The sequence below is a fragment of the Rhinolophus ferrumequinum genome, chromosome 9, assembly GCF_004115265.2.
Source record: "Rhinolophus ferrumequinum isolate MPI-CBG mRhiFer1 chromosome 9, mRhiFer1_v1.p, whole genome shotgun sequence".
NCBI lineage: Eukaryota > Metazoa > Chordata > Mammalia > Chiroptera > Rhinolophidae > Rhinolophus > Rhinolophus ferrumequinum.
In genome coordinates, this window is record NC_046292.1 from 80317776 (window position 1) to 80340497 (window position 22722).

Genomic DNA, 22722 nt, shown 5'->3' on the forward strand with positions numbered 1-22722 from the left:
ATAAAGCACTCTGAGGTCTTCGGACGAAAACTGCTGTGTAAGTGCAAAATTATTATTAGTTCTCAGCCTCCTGTCCCTTGGCTTCTGACATGGCTTTTGTTGTTCCTGAATGGGAGCCGCTTATGGGCTGTCCAGCTGGCTCTTTCAGGTACCTAGGCAAGTACATACACATTTACAGATTTTTTTTTCCCCTTTGAAAAAAGCATTCCAACTCTGTGGGATGTCTTGAAGCTTTTCAATGTCTGAATTTCTCTCTACTTGTCTCTACTAAGTACTGTAATCTGCAAGAGTAGATTGTAAACAGGCTACTTTGGAAAAAGAGTGAGGGTGAAAATGGTCAATTTGAAGAAATGGCCCCTCTTATAAAGAAGAATAAAACAATACCTCCTTCTCATGCAGAATCTAAATGAACCACTGAGTGAGGTCTGTCTCCTTTGCCCAGAGGGATTCTGTACGCGTTTATGCACTGAAAGGAGAAAAGAATAGAAGATTTGCTTTCTGTGCCCAAGTTTCGCCTCCTTCCTTCACCCTAACTTCTCAGGAACCATGGAAACAAATACACCCTGCCTAGATGGTGTTTTCCTGATAGTTCTTTGTTACCTAACTGTGTGCTTGCCGAGGATCCCTTGGGAAGAATGAAATAAAGAAGCAGAGAAGAAAAAAGACGTATCTGTAAGTGAAAAGCCTTGTCTCTGAAGAAGAGAATGGGCTCGTGTGTAATTTCTCAAGCTTTGGGGGCAACAAACAATGTTATATGGCACCATTTTCCTTTTCTCTAAAATGCATTCATACCCCTCCCACGTTACCTTCAAGGCTCCCTTAATACAAAGTTTATCTTAATACTTTGTTAGCACGGACTGTTCGTCAACCAATTACTGGAAGGTTTTATTTTTAAAAATTGCTAAGGAGCAATTATGTAACATGTAATCAATTAAACCAAAGTACAAAGGCATGGAACCAATGAAGGAAGCAAATAATGAAGGAAGCTAGATAACTGTAAACACAGGAAAAAATAAACCTAGGGAGCTAGGATGACACACTCCATGTTTCTTAAATCAACCAATCACTGATTGAATATAGTATCAAATTGTAGAAGGGGAAACCAGGAATATTCTGTTGTGACAGGAAAGTTGAGGCAAAACTAAGAGTAAAAATGGATAAAACCAGTTCTAATCATGTCCTATGACTGTAGCAGCACTAGAGCCATATTAGTTATAGCCACGACTGTGACATATGGGGACCTTTCCTGTGGTCTAAGATGCTTATGTTCTTCCTGTTACGTAGAGGTCAAGATGCGAGGAGTAGTTTTTCTTTCCATTCTGTCATTTTAAAAAAGGAAAGGTGAAAAAATATTTAAAATATGTACAGCAGCTAGGATCCTAAGAAAATCCCGAACTAAAAATTGAAAAGAACGTGCAAGAGCCAGCTTGTATCCAACCTTCCTCTTCTCTTCCGTTGATGTTGAGCTTCTTTGGGCTTCCATCTGTTTTCCTGCTTCCCATCTCCTACAGCTCTTCCATTTCATCTTTCGCTTCATTTTCTTGGTTATTGTCCTAGGAATGTGTCTAATTACATGGCTCACCAACTCAGACCCCTTCAACACTACCTCATTGTGCAAATTCTCTATAACTTGCCTGTCTTCCATTATTGCTTCCTCCCTACTTGGTCTGGGCTGTGGGTGCCCTCTGTCTACAAAAACCCTCGTATGATTCTCTGCTCATGTGTGCTCTCTGTTTGCCTTAGACACTGTGTCTCTGCCAGTCCCACCCCCCTTTCCCATTACTACCGTTCAAAATCCTGCTTATCTTTCAAGTCCAACTTCAAATGGAACCAGTTCTTTAAAGCCTTTGACATGCTTGCACATGAATTTGGACTCTCCCATGTCATTTTTCTGTGTTCCCGCCATTCTTTGTACACTTCGCTAACGTTAGGTAAAACAAGTAGCTGCACATACAGCTCTGAGAGCACATTTCTCCCTCCACTAGACTGTAAGCTCCTTGAAAGGAAGGATTATCTTGCTTTCTTTTGAGTATTACAGAGAGCCTACACCAGTATTTCATCCAGAGTATATGCTCAGCAAATATGCTTGTTTGATTTTACCCAAACACACACACACACACACACACACACACACACACACCCCACAAAGGCAGGTAGTAGAATTTTAAATTCTTATGCAATTTAAAGTGAAAACTAGAAAATAAACACATCTAGGCTTGAGAAGACAATCAATAGCTATAATAGACTCTGACCAAAGAACTGATTGATTGCATCTTACTCACCAGTTAGATCATATCTGGCTCTGCAAACAAACAGTTGCAATATTATGAGGGACAACTGTTGCTGAATTAAGCAAACAGCTTCTATCCTAAGATTTTTAGGCTTTTGGCTATTTTTACATGGGAAAGATGGAAGTGTTAAACAATTAGCCAGTTAATGCAGCCAAATAAAGTTGCCAATGAGGGAAGAGCAAGGGAACCAGGCTGAATTATTCTGAAACTCCTGACTCTGATGGTGCCATGGGGTCAAACACATGAGCCTCATGTGCTCTCTGTGTCCACATTTCTTCTGCAAACCCAGCACATAATTGGGCTCTATTGGGTTCTGTGAGTGCAGCTCAGTGTTTTCTATAATAAAACTTGCTGAGAATTAGTATGAAAACAAAAAGCACAGGCCTTCTTTGGGAAGGATGTGGAGTTGATCTTCATGTCTATAACCTTGCAACATCACAAGGTTAAATTATTATAACTGTAGATCTAATTCCACAAAGGAGGGCCCTGAGAACAAAGGTTTCCCTCACAGTGGAGACAGAAAAGTAAATATGGTCCATGATGATCTGTCCTCCTCTGAAATACGTTGACAGTCCTCAATCAAGGCAGTGGAAAACATTCACTCTTCCTGATAAATTATATCCTCTCTACGCAATCCTTCTCTCTCTCTCTCTCTCTCTCTCTCTCTCTCTCTCTCTCTCTCTCTCTCTCTCACACACACACACACACACACACACACAATTTCTCTCTCTCACACTTTCTCTCTTTCTCTCTCTCACACACACACCTTTTCTTATACCAAATATTAGGTGTGAAATGTTGCATCTACCTGATCTCAAATTTTCATCCTGTTTTCAGTTTAAGTCCATCTGAACCAATGAAGGGCTGCCCGCCTCCCTAGTCTTTCATGTACTGTAGTTCTAACAGCCATGAAGCATTTAGTTTCACTGTGGATTAATCCTCTGAAAACAACATGACTCACTAAGTCAATTAGTTCCTTTCCACAAAACCATTTTGTCTGTCATAGACTCGTGGTTGCTGTCACTTTCTCTGTTGCCTTTTTCTTCTTTCTTGCTCTAGTATTAATCGAGGGCTTACCATTTGTCAGACATTGGGCTAAGCTCTTAGATATATTATCTCATTTAATCCTCCCAACAAACCTATTAGGCAGATACTATTCTTATTCTAAAGATCTGCCAACGATGGCTTGGAGAGATAAGTACCCTGCCCAAGGTGGTAAAACTTTAAGGTGATGAAGCTGGACTTCAAACCCAGCTGGATAAGAACTCTCTGAGCTCTAAATTACCGCGTCAAATGGTCTCTCGAGCACTTTTGGTAAAGCATTAGAAAACAGAATCTGTTCCACTGAAAGGGACTCTACAGTTTTTATAGACATTTTATGAGCATCCATCTTCACAAAGAGCCATTTTCTAAAGGAGCTTCACCTATGATGCTTTCATAACTGTTACAACCACTTAACTAGCTTCTTTTTCTTACCATTTTGGGGGTAATGGACCTATCTGAGAATCTTGAGTGAAACCCATGAATCCCATGTTCAGAGCCCCTGATTTTACACACCCTTCTCTCCATTCCTCCCACCTGCGGTCACGCGTATGGTAAAGCTGATCACGTACTACCTGTTGGCAATGCAAGGTGAGAATGGATTCAGGAGCACCTTTAGGAAGAAGGGGGTGCCATTTAACACAGGTCTACCTGTCATAAACGTCCTCCCGCTCAGAGCGAAGGACTCAGCCAGTCTTTGATCGCCACCATTTCACTAGATTTCAGGTTCTCAAACTAGTTTACAGACATCTTAGCACTCATCCCAAAGACTTATAGTAGTTCTAAGTATAAAAAAGAAAAACATGCCCTATTCACAGGCATACATTTCATAACACAAAAGCTGTGACAAAGAAGCAAAACCCTAAATCAATCTGGCATCCCTTTTACTCTCTAATATCAGTGTGGGCAATGCACACACTACTAACGGGGTAAAGTCTCTTTGGAAAATAAGTAGGGAAAGAGCCAAATTTGATTGAAAAAACAAACAAACAAACAAAAAACTCCCCACAACAATTGCCAAAATATCAGTGTAACATTTGTGAACTTCATTTTCCCCACGGCCCAGCGGCTCCTAAGTGTCCATGTCTTGGAATACTTTTGGCTGGTACATCAGGCACCACACACTGAGCTGGCCTCCTCACTTCCCCCAAAGGAAATCATACAGAAGATTACGGCACAGTCTCCTGTGCAGATTATTTTTTTGTTTGGAACAATTGAAACCATGAAAAGTAAAAATCATTCTCTCCTACCCAGGACACCACTGTAATAATAAGAATAATGACTCAATGAAGTTCGAATTTGTATAGTGCTTTATACTTGTTCAGAGCATTTTCACACACATTATTTCCATCAACTCATACAACCACCTTTGGCCATACAACTGAGAAAGCAGAAACCATAGACTTTTGCCCAAGATCATACAGCTTGGTAGTGGGACAACTCGGGCTAGAACCCAGATTGCGTGATTGGTCCAGCATTGCCTTCCTGTCACTGACAGCTCTCTATCCCTTCATCACACTCTCTGACATCTTCTCACTTTCCGTATTCAGGTTGCTTGTCGGTTAGCGATGATATCTAACTGTAGACATAGATTTCAAAAGGACAAAAAACACAAATCCTTCTTGGACAAGCATATATAGAGATATAAAAATAAATGTGAGACTCTTCTTTACTGCTTCTTTAGAGAGGACTTGCCCAGATGAAAAGGCCCTATTGGGGAACAGTTCATCGACCTATTCTTTCTGTGTACACATAACACTCCTTAGTAATAGCTGGGCCTTCATGCCGGGAAATTATTTGCTAAATATTTCCCACTGTCTCACAGCTTGGCCTGTCAATTTCTCCCAGACATAAAACATCTGGGCTAGCACAAGAAAACACAGCACATTCGAAGAGATGTTTCTCAGATGTGGAAGAGGACAGCTGTCCTCAAGAGTCTGTCACAGGGCCAGCTCTGGCGATTCATATTTCCCAAGACTCTTTTCCAACGGCATCACACCATAGCTTTCATATGACTGAAAAATTTCAATGAGATTGACCAGATAGCTGAATAAAACGCTGAGAAAGTAGTGGTGAAGCAGCAGCACTGGAGAGCACCCTACAGGTGGCCCCATGCTACGTGGTCACGTAATGGTTTTCAAAGTCCTATTCACAAAGAGTGGGGTGGGATCCATTTTCAGGTGTTTTCAGTCAGATGCAGGACTTCACAGGAAGGCACCACCTTGGGTGTGGGGCACATTCTTCTCTTGTCCTGTGTGACACATAGGCACACCGCTGAGCCCTTTAGGAAAAACAACCTGCAGAAATCCTGCTCATACTACTTCTGTTTTGTGAAGAGTCACTGGCTCCAAGTGCTTGTTTGGGGAGGTGACCGGGAGGAAAACTCGTTCCAGGCCAGGTTTAGAAAAATCTGGAAAAATACTCTGTTGCCGTGCAAACTTCTGAAAAATAAAATAAGAGGTAAGTTGAGAAGTGAATAATCGGAAAAACGTCTCCGTTGTCACCTCCATTTAAACTCCATTCACTAAGAGCTGCCTGGACAGCGTATTCTGGGATCCCTCGTCACACTGGCTACCTCCCTCACTCTAATGAGCTGGAACTATTTCACTGGTATCTCTAAACTCTGACCGGGAGATGCACTGATTACAGGCTGGCACCGTTTCAAGCCCCTACAGTTAGTTAACTGTATGGAAAACATCAGTGCCCATAGAAACAGGCATTTGCTAACAAGAAATTAAAGTCACTGATTTTTTTAAATTTACTGCCTAGTAATTCTAATTCTCTCATGTGCAAATAACTCTAAAGACAAAACTGGAAGCGCCTTGATGGTAGGAACCATGTCTTACACTTCCTTATATCCGTACCAGTGCCCATGTACACAGTACACGCTCATTGGAGTCTTTTGATTGACCGATGTCTAAAACAGCAATCAGAGAGAAGAGTGCATGGCCAGAGAGGCAAGTAGGGACCCAGTGAGCGGCCAGAAAGAGCCCCAGCATAGCTCCTGGGTGAGATCTGTCCTGGTTGCTAAGTAACCAGCCCTTCCTGATGGTATTGAGACACAGGAGGCAGATCACTTCCTAGTGGGCCAGGCCCAGCGCTGCCCTGCTCCCCTACAAGCTCTGTCAGCAGCCATGCAGAAGGAGACTCAGGTCTTTAAGCTGCAGCCGGCTACCAACAGGTCAAGGGCATGTCAAAGATGCCCAAGCACTGGCCAGCCACCCCTCACCCTAGGACTCCCTGTGCACCCCATTGCATTGGTTTCTCAGGGTGAATTCTCAAGAAGGGGGTGGAAGTGACAAAATCAAAGGGGAGAACCCGGAAGAGGAAACAGTTCAAGGTCAGGTCAAGGACACTGACCTATCCCTAAGTGGCTGGGCTGGGCTGCTCACTTGCCTATGGGAAGAATGCTGTCTCTGCTCAGGGTGGGGGATGGTCAGTGTAGCACTTTCTGCCTCTGTAACTACAAGGCCCTCTGGTGCTTCAGGAGGATCCTTTGGCATTTCTCAAACTTCCTTCACATATCCTTACTTCATCTTCTCTTCACAGTACTCTGTGCAAAGCCAAGGTCCAGGAAACAAGCGGGGGTTTGCTATAACGATTCCCACAATCCGGGGCCTCAGGAAGTCCAGAGCTCAGAGAATATCTCTCCCCATTATTAAGTGATCCACACTATCTATAAAACATATTCAGACTTGTGCCTCAGGTAACCTTTTAATACTAATAGAGGTTTTGAAAAAGACAACTTACACATGTGAAAATGATGAGTGTCAAGTAGAAAACCACCAGAGCCAACAGCAGCACAATCTCAGCTCTGTATTTCTTAAAAGTCTCTTCTTTGCAATCCTTGTGGCATGCTGACAAAAAAAAAAAAGTAAAACATGAAGCCATTTAACAGGATTTCTCTACCATACTAAAGAACTAAGAATGCTTTGTCCTTGCCTTTTAGGTCCTACTTGTGTCCCATTCCTGCCTTCATATCTGTGTCACCAGGAGAACGAGAGTAATGACAGCAGTGACGGTTGGGTCTGCCCCTGGCACTCACTCTCACTCTGTATCCAGCTGTGTGCAATGGGGTTGACATACAGCATCTCACTATATCTCCCAAGGCAGGTCCAATGAGTAGCCCCATTTTACAGAGGAAGGAGTCGAGGCTCAGAAAGGCTGAGGGATGAAGGCAGGCGGCAGAGCCAGGAGTATGGTCCGGGTTTATCCTGCTGCCCATCTGCCTCCATTTCAAATGCCCAGTGTCTGCTGGCTTTGATTTTGCCTTCCCATCAGAGGAACCGCCATTCGTTAACAGTTATATAACCTAACGTCATCAGTGTCGCGTAGCACGCTGCGTGTCCTCACCTCAGGAGGATAGCAGGACTATGAAACGCGGCAGGTGAGCTGCCCGGCTATTACTGAATTAGCAGACAGGTTTTTGTAGAGTCGTTCAAGCTCCTCCACCTGGGCTGACAGCGAGGGTGGGAGGGCCACAGAGGCTGTGGTCGCAGCACTCTGGGAGGGCAAGTGCAGGAGGAGTGAGGCCTGTGGTCCAGGAGGGGACATGGCAGAGACAGCCTCTCCCCGCTCAGGCAAGACATCCAATGTGCTGTTTGGGAAAACAAGTTGCTAACTGAGTCTGCTTGAGGGCCAGGCGGGAGTCGGTGGCATGCAGATGACAGGGGTGGGGTTCTCGAGAGGGGCCTCAGATGGGCCTCAAGAGAGCTGGGCTGACATTGGGCTCAGAAGTTCACGCAATAGTCTAGGGATGGATTCGACGGGGGTCTGTGACTCAAGAAAAGAAAGTTTGAGAGCCATTATCCTAATGGTTCCAAACATTTATTGAGCACTCAGGTCTACGTCAGGCACTGCAGTATGCATTTTAGTGTTCTATCTCATTTAACCCTCACACAAGCCTATGTTGTAGAAATTACTATCCCCACTTTAAGATGAGAGAACTGAGGCTTAGAGTCAGAGATTTACCCACGGTCACAGGACAGCACAGCTAATATTTGAACCAGATCTAAGTGACTCTAGAATCTGACCACTTAACTTCTGGGTAACATGTAGGCCTTGACAAGGAAAGGCAAGAAAATTAGCTTTCTTTCTCATTTCCTCTCCGCTCTTCCCTGCTAGGCGGCTCTCATTTCTCATCCACATGACTAATAGTCATTGAGGGCCTACTGTGTGCCGGATACAGCAGAGAACAAAGCAGAGAGTGTAGTATGTCAGGTATAGTAAGTTCTACAAAGACAAACGAAACAGGGTAAAGGCTAGAGACCAAGAAGGGTATAAGGGGGTGTGTGTGTGTGTGTGTGTGTGTGTGTGTGTGTGTGTGATAGTGAATCAAATCCACTCACCCCTAAATAGTGATTATGTTCTTGTGAATATAAGAGTATCATCTTGAGTAAGATTCCCTTCAGATACCCGAAAGGAGAAAGTAGCTATTGAACAAATTCAGGGACTCTATGACAACATGTTTGTCATTTCAAGCCTCAGCCACCAACAAGAATTGGGCAAAAGTCAAATCCAAGGCATATTTTCAGCTACATAAAGAAGTTATATAAAAAAAAAAATCCACATTGATAATCTTTGCCTTGGCACTCGATTCTTGGTGTTACTGCACAGAGCAAAAATGTGTATTGTCACTGGAACGTTATTTTCTTGCTGTACTCTTTTTCTTTGGCCTGAGTTGAGGTATTGGGAAATTCACTCCCCATCAAGTGGGAAGGAAATGCTATTCTCATGTTAAAAGGGTGGAAATATGAAGCAACTCCCTTAGGCCAGGTTGGAAGGCCCCAGAAGACCAGAATAATACAGTTGTCTGGTGTGTGGGGACTACACAATTCTCCATCTCCCAAAAATTAGCCTTGGATGCTTCCCATTTGTCCCAAAGGACTGTGACATGATAAACAGCCAGATTATTGTTTGGCTACATTTGGCATCCATCCCAGTCAGGCTGGGGGTAGATCCGTCCTAATAAAAGAAAGAAATTATGACATTCTTACAGTTGACTTTAGCTTTGAGCCACAGATGTGATCCAAAGCTTCTGAGTTAAGGCTCCAACAGAGAGGGTCGATTTTAGGACCTACAGAGAGTGGACACGCATTTTGGCGAGAAAACAAGTACAGCAGATCACCTTACCTGTCACTTTCAAGATCACTGTGCCACTTTGGTTTCTCTGCCCTTCCGGCCCCACCAGAGTACATATGTATGTCCCCGAGCTGCAGCCGGTAGTCTTTTGGATCTTCAGGGCATACAGCCTTTCACCGGGGCGCTCGAAAGAGCCATTCGGCTCCTTCTGGTGATAGTTCTGCAGGTCTTCCTGGGGTACCTCGATCTTCTCTTCACCACGCTCCGTAAGCTGTTAAGAAAAAAAAGAAATCCTATTGCATCGTGCTCTGCTGAGAGACTTCCAAGCACTGGGCCTCCACACCAAGGAGCTACCTCTTGTTTTCATCACCTCCATCCTTGACATTATTTTAAAAACAAGATTTTATGTGGATGTGTGACCTTTGGGGGAGGAGGAGAGAATCTATGAAAATTCTGTAGACTACATCTTGTTTTTTGAAATGAGATCAGGAACACATGTTCTGATTCTTCCTACCCCATCTTCTACTTGACGTAAAGGAGAGAGTGTTCCTTGATCACCAGACTGGGATCAAGTATGCGAATCACTCTGAATCCAATTTTGTTGCTTGTTGTTCTATATTAAACGTTCTCTTGTCTTCTTCAGACACCAACTCATCCATTCACTGATTCTTACGGTTCTCTTCCAGCCTTTTATTTGGAAACATTCCTAAGTCTGTTAAGACCATTGCCAGGCAACTCAACAAAAACACACGGAGGTGCAGAGGAGCAATGCCTCCCATAAACATCACCTTGTTCTTCAACGACTCACACGTGTGTGGTCATCCGCGTGGTCGCAGGATGTGCCCCACTTACGCTCTCTACTAAGGTAGAAGACAGGTGACAGTAGTGCCACGTGGAGATTTTGTGTCAGATCATTTGTAGTCCTGTCAAGATACACATGACGGGGCCGTTACAGCTTGTCATCGTACTGAGGACAGACCAGCCTGACTCGGGCAGACGCCAAATTTAGCCAAATGCATCAGGCTGGTTTTCTTTCCCTGAACTAGTTTTGTGATTCATTGTTGGCGTCTTTTCATCATCCCCTACTTCAAAGATTAGGCCCACATCACATTCACCACCGATTCTCTTCTTCCCCAGGTAGATCTTCAATTTGCCTCATTAACTTGCCCCTCGATCCTCCACTGAAATGTCTTAAAGCTTCTAAAACTGATTTACACGAACAGTAAGGAAGTCACTTGTTTCTGTGTTCCTGGGCAGCCCTTAGCCCTTTGCTGGGTGCCTGGGTGCCAGCAGGGAGCCTGGAATTCAGTGGCATTGTAACAGCACCAAAGAGCCACCTCAGGGGCAGACACAGCGTGACGGGGCTGCAGGCCGCCGAGTGTGCCTGCACCTGCCAACGTTTCATCTGCTGCTCTGGGAGCATCTACAACTGCTCTCCTCCTTCTCAATAGGGAATCAGTTCAGGGATAAGGGATCAGGGCAACAGCCAGGGAGGCACAGGCGGCTCAGGAAATACACACACACACACACACACACACACACACACACACACGCACCCTCAGTGGTTGGTTTCTGCTTAGTTTGTTGAGTTAGGGACCACGCCACAAAGTCTCTAGAAAGCTCAGGTTCCAGCTTCCACAGCCTTCGCTGTGCGGCAGCATTCCCCGTGGAGTGGGCTGCAGAGACATCTGGTGGCAGATTTATGGCTCCTGCAAGAAGCCCTGCTCCATTCACTGCTAGCAGGGAGCTGCTAAGACTAATGGCTTTTCTCAGGCAGAGTCCAGGAACACAAATCCCATTTCTTGACGTTTCTTCTTGTGTTGAAAGGTTCCTTCCCAAATAACCAACGATCTACATCCACACTAGGACCTTTAGGTGTTCAAAAATAAAGTTTCAAAGAAAAGGGGTGTTGGCAAGGAACCTTAGGAAAAAACTAAAGACACTCAACAACGGACTCTAGAACATGTCTGAGACAGCCCAGTTTTTCCCTTGACAAGACTCATTAAACCACAAACTAAGACCTCATCATGTGCTCGCCCCTCTCCCCACTGCCTGCAGAGGTCCTCCCTCCGACCAGAGCTTTAGATGGGCCAAGCACCCAGGACCACCCAGGGCCAACCCGTCAGAGATTGCCCACTGCATGCTGAGCTCGGGTTTGGGGTACTACGTGGCAGTACCAAGAGACATTTTGTGCAAAAGTCGAATCGTTGTCTTTTGCTGTGTGGCCCAAGCAGCCATCACAGCGCAGATCCGGTGAGTTCCCTGAGGCAGGCCGGTTCAAGAACCAAAGGAGCATTTCTGAAAAATGCAGTTAGAGCAAAAGGGACCTTCCTCAACTGTGCTTTGCTGTACCAGTTCTTGTAAACATTTCAGCTGGCACAAAATCAACCACTGGCAAGAATGGCTCTTTGAACACTCCAAATCTAAAAGTATTGCATTGCCTCTCTGCAAAAGCATTTTAGGAAACAGTAATTTGTAACAAAAGGAACCCTCAGATTCATTCACAGCCAAGCATAATTGACAGGAACGATTTAATGCATGCTTTAGAATGCTAATATTGTAGTGTGTTAAACCACAACACGATTTGGGCAAATTATTTCCTCAAAACACCCATCCCAATTATGCTTTAAAAATCCACACTCCCAGTATTAACTGTTATGCTGACAATTCTATCTTTTTGATTGATTTAGGAAAAGGGCGAAATATAGGGCATCTCATTTTCAGAAAGCCCATGGACTTTTGACTTGTCTCAAGGCCTCCAGTTAGACTAAATAATTTAAATACCACATTCTTTCTCTAAAATGGCAATCTGACCTTAAGGAAATCACAAGCCCTGAATTAAAATAAACTCTCTTTAATTTGCTGAATACTAAATCAATGAAAGTACTAATTTTAAGGGCAAGTGAATTAAGTCTTTTTTTTAAATAATGGACAAATTTGAACGAAAATGAAAGAAATCAAGTAAATAATTAAATATGGCTGAAACTGAACCAATATTTCAGTCAAAAACCCTATTGTGGAAAGTGGTTTTTTTCAAGTTTACATAATATTATTCAAATATAATATATGCTAACCTCCTAGATTACCATATTTGAATATAAAAGGACAACAGTACCACTCCTATGGCACAGAAAGAATTTTTTTCTTTTTTTTTTTAGCATGACTAGGGTATTTGTTTATTTTTCAAAAGAGTATTTCACATTAGTCTCCAGGTTTCTGAAATGTGTCCTTTTTTATGCTACAGAAAGAATTTTGATCACAGACTTGAAATACAAATTTATCGTACATGAGGTCTGTTAAGAATGTGATAGGGAACTAAAAGAAAAGGAAGAGATTTTTTTCGAGGGGCAATGTGTCTGTACACACACACACACACACACACACGGTGCCAAAAAATGTACACACATTTAAGAAAGGAAAACTGTATTAATATTGTAATACTCAATATACACCAATAACAAAAGATGAATACAAGGCACGCTTGACTTCCGCAATTACAAGAGGTGCTCAAAGTGGTTACCATCAGCGTCCAGACACTTCTGATTATGGCAAACTACGACTTGAGCAACGTTGACCGAAGTGTCCACTTACCGTATTTCCCCAAAAATAAGACCTAGCCAGACAATCAGCTCTAATGCGTCTTTTGAAGCAAAAATTAGTATAAGACCGGGTATTATATTACATAATATAATATAAGACCCAGTCTTATATTACAGTAAAATAAGACCACGTCTTATATTAATTTTTGCTCCAAGAGACACATTAGAGCTGATTATCCAGCTAGGTCTAATTTTCAGGGAAACATAGTATATACATTTTTCTGGCACTCCCTGTATATGTAAATATTTAATTAAACAATTTGATTAAATCGATTTAAAAGTATGAATTTCAAGTATTTAAAGGAGATACCAAATTAATCTGATATATTCCAATCACATTGAACAGCTTTTTTTATTGCATTTTTCGTGCACTAACATTCATGTACCTTGGTTTCTAACTCAATTAAAGTGTCAATATAATCGTCATTCATCATAAAAACAGCTCTTTATAATGTGCAAAATAGTGTGGCTTGGAGGTTGATGTCATAATGAGGGTAGGATGTAGGCACATTAACATCGTTTTTTTCTAAGTGTAGTTTTATTGGAAAAAATGATTTTCCACTTTGAAATTTACTGGGTCTAACAGACAGATTTGGATTTATGGCTGTTAACAGAGTCATGAATATGGCAGAAGCAATATAATTAAGAACACAGACTTTCGAGCTGGAGCCAAACCCCAGCCTCACCATGACTAGTTCTGTTCAAGGCCAACTGCCTGAACAGCTCTCACACGCTTCCTTTGCTCGACAGAGATGGTGGGGGGTTAGCCCGTAATTGTATCTCAAACGTTGGTGTGAAGATTCCCGAGATGATGGAGGGGGCCATATAGCATAGTGTCAATCATACAGAAAGCCCTAAAAATGTTAATACTCTCTTTTCTTTTCACAACCAAGGTTGCATTCAGCATTGTAAATAGTTCCCTGCCCACAGGAAATATTCAAAAAGTATTTGTTGAATGAATGAGTGAACTTTAGAAACAATGAGAAAGTTGTAAGTGCACTGGCCTTAAAATCAAAAGGTCCAAAATCAAGCCCCAGCTTCTCCAGTGAGCTGGGTCGTCTTCCGTAAATCACTTCACCTTTGACTCTCATTTTCTCATCTGGAACTATCATACTTACCCTGGGGGGTTATTTGAAGAATCAAATGAAAAAACACATAAAAGTGCTTTGTAACTGATCATGTCGGTAACGGAAATTGTTATGTCTGATAGCTTTCCACTCCATCCATTCATTTAGTCATTCATTCATTTATTGCTGAGACGTCTAGTTTCCTCTCTGGCAAAGTTTTCTAGAAGCCCCAATCTCTGCTCTAGAGAAGAGTTCTTTTTCTACTCATGATGTCTCTAAAATAGCCACAACACTCTGAATTTTCTAAAGCAGTACCATAATGTGTCACAAACCGTTGGAAGGTAATGGTAGACCCCTCATTGTTCATGCCAACCATCCTCCTTCCGTTAGCATCTTGTGGGTCCTGCTGGACCTGCCAGGGGCACGCTTACAGCTGAGTCCGCGTCCTTCACAGGCCCTACATCTAGTCCTAGAGGAGGTACTTTTAACTCAAGACCGACATCCGTGACCAGATAAACTGGTGCCAATGGACACATGACCCAATCAAAGCCACTTAAGTATAATCAGACATTTGTTGAGATATTAGACGATAGGCTAAATCTTTTCCTTTGATCCTGGGATGATATACAAGCCTGCAGTTATCAGCTACCACATTACGGCCATGTGGAGGCTGATAATAAAACCAGCATGAAGGAAGGAAGAATTGAGAGAAAGACATCAAGCCTTGAGGATATTCATAAAACCTCAAGATGTAGCTGGATTTGCTTCCGAGGGCTGCCATAACCAAGTACCACAACTTGAAACTACAGAAACTTATTCTGTCACAGTTCTGGAGGCCAAAAGTCCAAGGTGTTCGGAGGGCCCTGCTCTCTCTGAGGGCTTTAGGGGATAATCTGTTTCGTGCCTCACTCCTAGCTTCTGGTGTCACTGGAAATCCTTGGTGTTCCTTGGTTTGTAGACACATTACTGCAATCTCTGCTCCATCTTCACATGCTGTTCTCCTCGTGTGTGTGTGTGTCCATGTCTCAGTTTTCTCTTCTTTTAAGGACACCGATCATTGGATTAGGACCCACCTAGCCAAGTATGACCTCACTTTAACTGGGTTACATCTGCAAAAACCCTATTTTCAAATAAGGACACATTCACAAATACCCGGGATTAGCACTGAGACATATCTTTTTGTGGGACACAATTCAATCCACAACACCAGCCATCAGTGAAGTGTAAACTATACTACGATTTTTAAGAATTTTTTCCATTTCAATTGTATAAACCAATATATTTATCCCCTTTTATTTAAGCTAGTTTTGACCAAGGGACAAGCCTTCACAAATGAGAGTTCTAACTGACAGGGACACTGTGTACCGTCCCATAGATAAATGTGACACATGGGGGCTACCTCCACATGGCTCCAGCCTCTTGGCCAGTCCTGCTTTGTCCCTCGGGCTCACCTGCCTCCACCTCCTCAGGGAACAAGACACCACGGCCTGATATGATTCAGCATCTTTGCTCCGCAAGACTGACCCAGTGAGTCTGGTCCAAGGTGAACATGAATTGTTTATGGTAACTAGCATCCTTATTTTCCCACAAATTTTCCCAACTGGACCCATAATCCTAGACCCTACCAGCTCATTTGGAATGTGTTTTCTCTTGGAGAATTGGTACAAGCACATTCATCAGACTAGCTGGTGCTCCAGGAAAATACCAGTGGCCTTAACAAGCCCTGGGCTCTTATGCCTAGACCAGCACTACATGACACACAGGAATTTTACCCACGTATACCCCAGTGCAAAAACAAAAATCACAAATATGCTTACGGGTGTAAAGGAATCTTGGGGAAGTACTTTAGTCTAGGTCTGGTTTGAGCTAAGGACTGTTGGTAGAAAATCTGGGGTCATTGCAGGAGTAGCCAGGAAGGGATCATCATGGAAACAGTTTTCGATGGAGGAAGTATTTTTTAGGTAACTGAGTCTCTTTTTAGTCCTACCCTGCGTGAAACCTTCCCTTACGTCACTGAGACCTTTTAACTTCCTCTTCTTTGTGTAGTGACATAGCCAGTGCAGAACTAAGATAAACGAGTCCTCATATGATCCAGGTTCCCCCTTTTATTCATGGAAAACAAGTGTTGGCTTTTTTTCTATTTAACTCTCTGCTGCCTTTTTCCTCTCTACCCTCTTCCAAGCCAAAAGATATTAGCAACTGTTTCATCATTGTCCAAAAATCTCCGTGATCCACGCTTCTCATCTAACTGAGACTTCTAATGCCCTCTTCAAGGCAGCCACATTCTGCCTTGCCCACCCTTCTGTAGAACCACACAGACAGGATGGGTGACCAAGAGGGAAAGGAAGGTGTAGCCCAGGCATGTGTTCCAGTCTTATTGCGTTAACCTGATGGAAGTTTCACTGTAAAGAAGATTCATCTTCTCGGATGAATCATATTCTGTCCTTCACCACCAGTAATATGCTTTTCTTTTGACATGTTTTTCATTATGTCATCCTTTGCTTAAAAACTGCCAAAAGGATAAAGCTCAAGCCATTATGGTTTGGCATTCAAGGTTCTTCACAATCTGTTCCCAGCCTCCTTTCTAACATTACCTCTCAGCCCTCTGCTGTAGAATTCTCCCTCTAGGTCACTGTTACCCATCAGTTCTCCAAAATGCTTACGGATTCCTGCATCTGGCAAAAGTTCTGTGTTGATCGTGGGATGACCAATGCCAGGCCCAGGACTTGGCACATATTTGGGACTTAGAATTACTTATTAATTAATGAAAGTGTAAATTTGAGAGACATCTGAAAACCAGTTTCATGTCTTTCATGGTTTGAATAGAGCCCATAAAAGTGATTCAACCAGGTCACGTAGTAGAGGTGCCATTGGGGACAATCCGACTTTTCTTTGTTGCTAATTACACATGTTGTTTTCTCCTTTCAATGTTTGTTTATGTATTTAATGTACAAATGTTTCCTTTTTTTCCCTAAAAGTACATTCTTAAATCTCTCTTACAACAGATGGCATTCCAAAATGAAGGAAGTGAGTGACACACATTGTCTCCTTCATGGGTCCATCAGGGTCTGTGGCTGCACAGATTACATCACCCAGGCGATCCATCAACCCAGCCCCTCCCCGTCCTAAGGCACTCTGCTCTCCTCAGTGCCCCCTTGCTCTGTAGTTCATTATCACACAAGATGGTAGAGGCAGCAAACACAACTCTGCTGGATAGGAGACTAGCAATGTGCATGGAAGACAGCTTCATAAAGCATCAAGGACAAGAAATATCTGTGTGGTAAAGTAGGTCTCATGGAAGCCATTAACCTGCTCTCCCACAGATCCCTTAGTCCACAGGATAGCCCATGATTTGCCACAGCTGGGCTCTTCTAAAATAGATTTCAAGTCTGATCTATTCTCTGAAATCATAGTCTTACTTCCGCTTTCTCCCTTCCTTTGGAAGTCGTCTTAAAAGAGCACTTGTCTTGTGATGCATCTCTGTCCTCACCCCCGCAGTGTCACCCAGAGATGAACTATATATCCTCTTTCATTATGCATTAACATAGGTTGTCAGGGCTCCTAGCATGACAAAAGATCTACAGCTTCCTGAAAAATAACCACTCATTATTATTAGTTGCAAACATCAACCATGCCCGAACACTCCATCCAGTGTCATTTTCTCCCTCCAAACCTGGTGCACCTTCATTAACAAGAGTGTGAACTCAATGATGTTCGGTATGAACAGATGTAGCACTTTAATGGATGTTCTTACTCCAGGTGAACACAGGGTTGTGCTATATGCTCTTACTCTAGAATCTAACCCAAGGTCACAGTCAATGAAAGAAAAGTGCTGGACCAAAGTCTATTTGCATATTTTCTCAAAATACCTCCCCAAACAACCACAATCTATTCACAACTTTAAAAGCTAAAGCTAAAGCTAATTTACAACTTGTAAAGCTATTCACTTTTTATTTCTCCTCAATCAGTCTCTCTGTGCTGAAATGTACAATATAGGAAGGGATGAGAGGAGGACCCACTGTTGGATCCCAGAGGAGGACATCAGTCCACAGAAAAGTAAAGTTGGGTTAACAAGAATTGGGCTATCTCTACCCACTCATCGCTCCACCTTGAACCCCCCAGGGGGCTTTATTAAGCCCCCTGTAGCCCCCCCCCCGACTGTACCTTGGAAACAGACTAAAATGGACACTGTTTCCTCCCAACTAACCCTAATATTACAAACACTAATAAGGACATGGTCTGCTTTTGAGTCTTTTAGTAAAAGGCACATGATAGACACATGGTTTACATGGGTCCTTTTGTTAATCACAAGTAATCAGTGCCAACTGGACAGTGGCAGGATGCTCTGTGGTGCCGGAGAACTGAGTGGTAAATGGAATTTTACATTGTGAGTCATTATAACTGTAATTGTGAAATGCAGAAGGTCTGCAAGAATGTGATTCCACCTGGCGGACAATGAAAAGCCACACTCTAAGGGACTCTGCTGTACTTGGCCAGCAACCCATGACTGTGCAAAGAGGTTTTACAAACCACACTAGTGATGATACAGGGAGGTGACATGAGCTAGGCAGGCCGCGGTCACCAGGTTTAAATTCCTCACTTTATAGCTACCTCTCTGCTTCACTGAAACATTTTGTAAGAAAGTAGTATGTGGGGCAGGGGGACATGACAAGATACGGAATCCTCTGTCAAACGAAGTATTTCACTATTTCACCACTGGCCTTATTTCCAGAACACTCTATCCATTTTTGTTGTACAAGCACAATCGATGCAAAAGGACAATTACTGGGTTGGAAAATAACAAATACCTACAGAATATGCTGAAAACCTTTTAAAAGTACTTGAAGGAACAATGCATATCATTTTCAAGGTATCTGAGTTAGTTTACCGGCATAGCATCGTTCTATTCACCCTATCAACCAGTTTACTTCTTTAAAAATAACAATCATGGTATGATTTTTCAATGATCTATTCCATGGACCAACAGAAAAAAAAAAGAAGAATGCAAAGAGACTGCTGTCTTTTTTTTTTTTTTTAACAGAGGTTTGAGAGATCTTCAGGGTAAATCATGCAAGAACCATGTTCAATAAACAAGCACATATATTATAGAGTTACATCATCAGCTGACACACAAGGAGAAGCCAAAGGTTAATTGCCATGGTTTTACTGCACCATTCAAAGTAACCTTGTGCAAGAAGATTTAACTTGACAACTGTTTGAACTTTACAGTCTGAAATTTTATCTACTTGTTTGATGAGTACTTTTTAATTACTCCTCTAGGGGTATTAATATTGTTTTCTTTTTTTAATCACTCTCTGAAAGGAATAGTGGTTTCATGTTTTCCCCCTTCTTTAGGATAACTAAGTCCCTGCCTGGCTAGCCCAAGGACGCTTTCACTTTCTTTACCTTAAGTAACTAAGGGAGAAAACAAATATCAAGATAGACCTCTAAGAACTCAGGCTGAGGAATCAGACTGCCTGATTCAAATCTCAACTCTACCAGTTAGCCAGCTGTGTAACCGTGAGCAGATTACGTATCTCAATCCCCAAGGCTTAGTTACCTCATCTGTAAGATAGGAGTAACAATAGTACTGATCTTGGAAGACCCATTGGAAGGATTAAAACAGCTAATGTATGCAAATTGTTAGTTCAGCACTGGGCAGATGGTTAGCACTCAAATAATACTGTGTTACAATTATTTTTGTTTAAATACTATTGTGTTTACAATGAGAACAATTTCGGAAATGCTGTGTTCTCTGATCCCACAGTAACTAAGGTGGAAATGAAGCAGGAATAATAACAAATCTATTTTCATACACAATACCATGCCCCAAGGCCGCAGCACCACTGCCACTGTGCAGAACTCACCAAGTGAACAATTCACTGAGCACCTCTGCAATTAGGGCAAACACTGGGTGCCACTCAGAATACACAAAAGCGGTGATGCAGCCCTATCTGGTGAGAGAGGACACACACACACACACACACACACACACACACCCCTAACTGTTATCTTGTTAAATGGCCACATACATGTGCTCGTTCTCACAGCATCTTTTATGGCAGGCAGACGAGAACACCGCATTAGCGGAAAGCCACAAATGCAGAGATTTGCCTCAAAGTAAGACGACATATCGGTGAGAGCCACAGAGTAAGTCCTCTGTGGCTTAAACTGGAGGTGCTGTTGTAGCAGTAACCTCATTAAAGGGGGTGAGCAAAGGACCAGTGACAGCAAACAGTGGCGGCTGGCTTTGCAATGCCACCAGAACTCCAATCTTAGAATCTGAAAATGTTCCAGTTGAGAGAGAACCTTAAGAAAAAACTAAGTGCGACTCAGCTTCCTCACAGTAGGGTCAATGACGCTTGTTCACACACGTGTGGACACCGCTCATGCACCCTCACGGACTCCCTCCTTGCTGGACCTCTCAGGACTGCCAGAGGTAAGGGAAGAAGCCAAGAGCATCCCAGAAAGGAGATGACTAACAGATCACCACCACCTACAGAACAAGCCTAATTGCCTCTACCTCTCAGTTCTTCCTTGCAAATTGCCCACTCCCCCCACCACACACACACACACACACACACACACACACACACAAATTGATGAATACACACAAATTGTTGGTTATAAAACACCAAAAATCAGAAATCCTCCTGTCCAATGGTCCAAACCTGCCCTAGCTGCTTTCTCCCTGGCCTGCTGGCCACCACCACAGCTGGGCTCCAGAATTCACCCAACGAGGTTCTCTGCCCTTCTAAAACGTCTCATATGGGTCATTCACCACGGGCCACCTTTAGAGGCAGGAGAGGACTGAAGAGTCAGGAACAAACTCTAAGTGCCCAGTACCTGGATGCGCATCGCGCTGGGGCGAGGGTAAGGGAGGCGCATCGGAAGGCTGAACACTTGGACTTCAGCAGGAGACGCCCCGACTCCCAGCCACAGAGGGGCGACAGCCCAAGCCAGGTAGTTCCCGCCGCCTCCAACTGAGCCAACGGAACCCCGTACGGCGGGCACCGCCGCGCTTACCTTGGCCCAGGAGACAGTGTAGGGGATCTGCGGGTACCGGGGGGCGGTACAAGGTAACTCCACATCCTCCGAACAAGCCACGGTCATTTCCCACGCTGCGGGCGTCAGGCTGCAGGCTACAAGAGGGAGAGAGCTGCGTGAGCAAGCGAGGAAAGGGGGTGTTGCGGGGCGGTGGGGCGCTGGGGGCGGGAGGGAGGCCGACAGGCAGCCCCGGGACCTACCGCAGCTCAGGAGCAGGAGCTGGAGGCCGCGCGACATGGCTGGGGGCTGCTGGCCTGTGGCGCGCTGGCGCCGCGCCGCGCCGCGCTCTTGTACCCGCCGCTCCGGGACTTCCCCGGGCGGCCGCCCAGGGGAATCTCCCGCGGGCGGCGGAAGCAGGCGGTGAGCCCTCCCCGCGCCAGCAGCCAGCGGGGCGTCCCCTTCCCCCGCCCCAGCGCCCGCCCCGCGCGCGTCCCCGCCCCCGCGCACCCTCCCGGGCGCCCCCAAGCTAGCGTCGCTGTTGCTCCCTGGCCGCAGCGACAACAATCCCCGCGTAACGCCCGGCGCTTGGGGCTTTGCAAACCGCGCTCGCACGCGTGACACGGTTCCACTGACCCGCATAGCAGGGCCAGGAGCCATGCCAGCGGGGCTTTTATAGCCTCTTCAAGGAGGTGAAACCAGATTCAGAGAGGTTGAGCAGCTTCCTCAGTCGCACAGCCTGTCCGTGGTGACGTCACTGGTGAACCCAGGTCCTGGGTCTCTCCAGATTCTGTGGTAACCAAAAACTCATTAGACTTCCCAAGGAACGCGGCAAGTGTGTAGTTCCTGGCTCCCTGCCTTCTGGCATGGATTATCACTCAGTATCATCCAGTCTTTTAAAATTATTTTAACAAAGGAGACCATCTCCTAGTAAAGTAATAATTACACACAGAATTTGGGAGAAAGACAAAAGAAAAATCTAGAAGAAAATAGAAACTACCTATAATCTATCCAGAAGTAATTTATGGTAACATATTTTAGTGTCTTCGCTTCAGTGCATGGGTAGATATTTTTGTCTACATACAACTTTGTAACCTACTTTATTTTAGTTTAATATTTTGCAAGTATTTATACATCATTAGAAGTTTCCACAGTAACATTTTGTTGGCTGCATAATGTTCCATCCTATAGTTGTACCATAATTAGCACCAAATAATGTTAGACGTTATTAGTCTAGTGTTTCTAGACCAATAGTGTTAGTGTTAGGTTGTTTCTTTAATTATTCATCGCTTAGAGGAACTTGCATAGATTACCTTTGTTCTAATAGTGGTCATTTTCTCGGAATGAGTACCTAGAGGAAATTGTGCTAGGTTAAAGGGAATTCACAATTTTGTTAAATAATCCTAAATTATCTCTACTGAAGTGTCCTCAATCTATATTCCCACCTGCAATGTATGCGAGTGTTTGTTTCCCAGAACTCTTGCCAACATACGTTGTTAATCCAACTTCCACCTTTGTCCATTCAAGCAGTTGAAAAGAATGGCATCTAAGTGGTTTTAACTGACCCTTGGAAGTGGTTACACCAATTGATAGTCGTACCATATATGTCACCAAGCTAACTTTTTTTAATTAGGATATCTTTAGGCATACACAGATAAG

At 43.7% G+C, this 22722-nt stretch overlaps 1 protein-coding gene across 2 annotated transcripts; it reads right to left on the reverse strand.

Moving 5' to 3' along the window:
* Positions 1-4624: 4624 nt before the first annotated feature.
* CD83 (CD83 molecule) lies at positions 4625-21514 on the reverse strand. 2 transcript variants are annotated; one of them, XM_033113296.1, is made up of 5 exons: positions 21327-21514; positions 21106-21221; positions 9465-9684; positions 7083-7189; positions 4625-5770 (listed from the first exon to the last, which is right to left on the reverse strand). In XM_033113296.1, exons 1-5 carry the CDS (start codon positions 21361-21363, stop codon positions 5645-5647), a joined length of 606 nt encoding a protein of 201 aa, XP_032969187.1. In that variant the 5' UTR covers positions 21364-21514; the 3' UTR covers positions 4625-5644. The 2 variants fall into 2 exon arrangements, with proteins under 2 accessions (XP_032969187.1, XP_032969186.1); XM_033113295.1 differs by having other exon boundaries at positions 4625-5773.
* Between the last annotated feature and the right edge of the window lie 1208 nt (positions 21515-22722).

What these genes read in the sequence shown, in the direction of transcription:
- CD83 (XM_033113295.1), bottom strand. Translation starts at nt 21,363, where the DNA reads ATGTCGCGCGGCCTCCAGCTCCTGCTCCTGAGCTGCG. An exon ending in ACACTGTCTCCTGGGCCAAG is followed by an intron (nt 9,685 to 21,105) that starts GTAAGCGCGGCG and finishes TTTTCTTAACAG; the next exon opens with CTTACGGAGCGTGGTGAAGA. An exon ending in CACTCATCATTTTCACATGT is followed by an intron (nt 5,774 to 7,082) that starts GTAAGTTGTCTT and finishes TTTATTTTTCAG; the next exon opens with AAGTTTGCACGGCAACAGAG.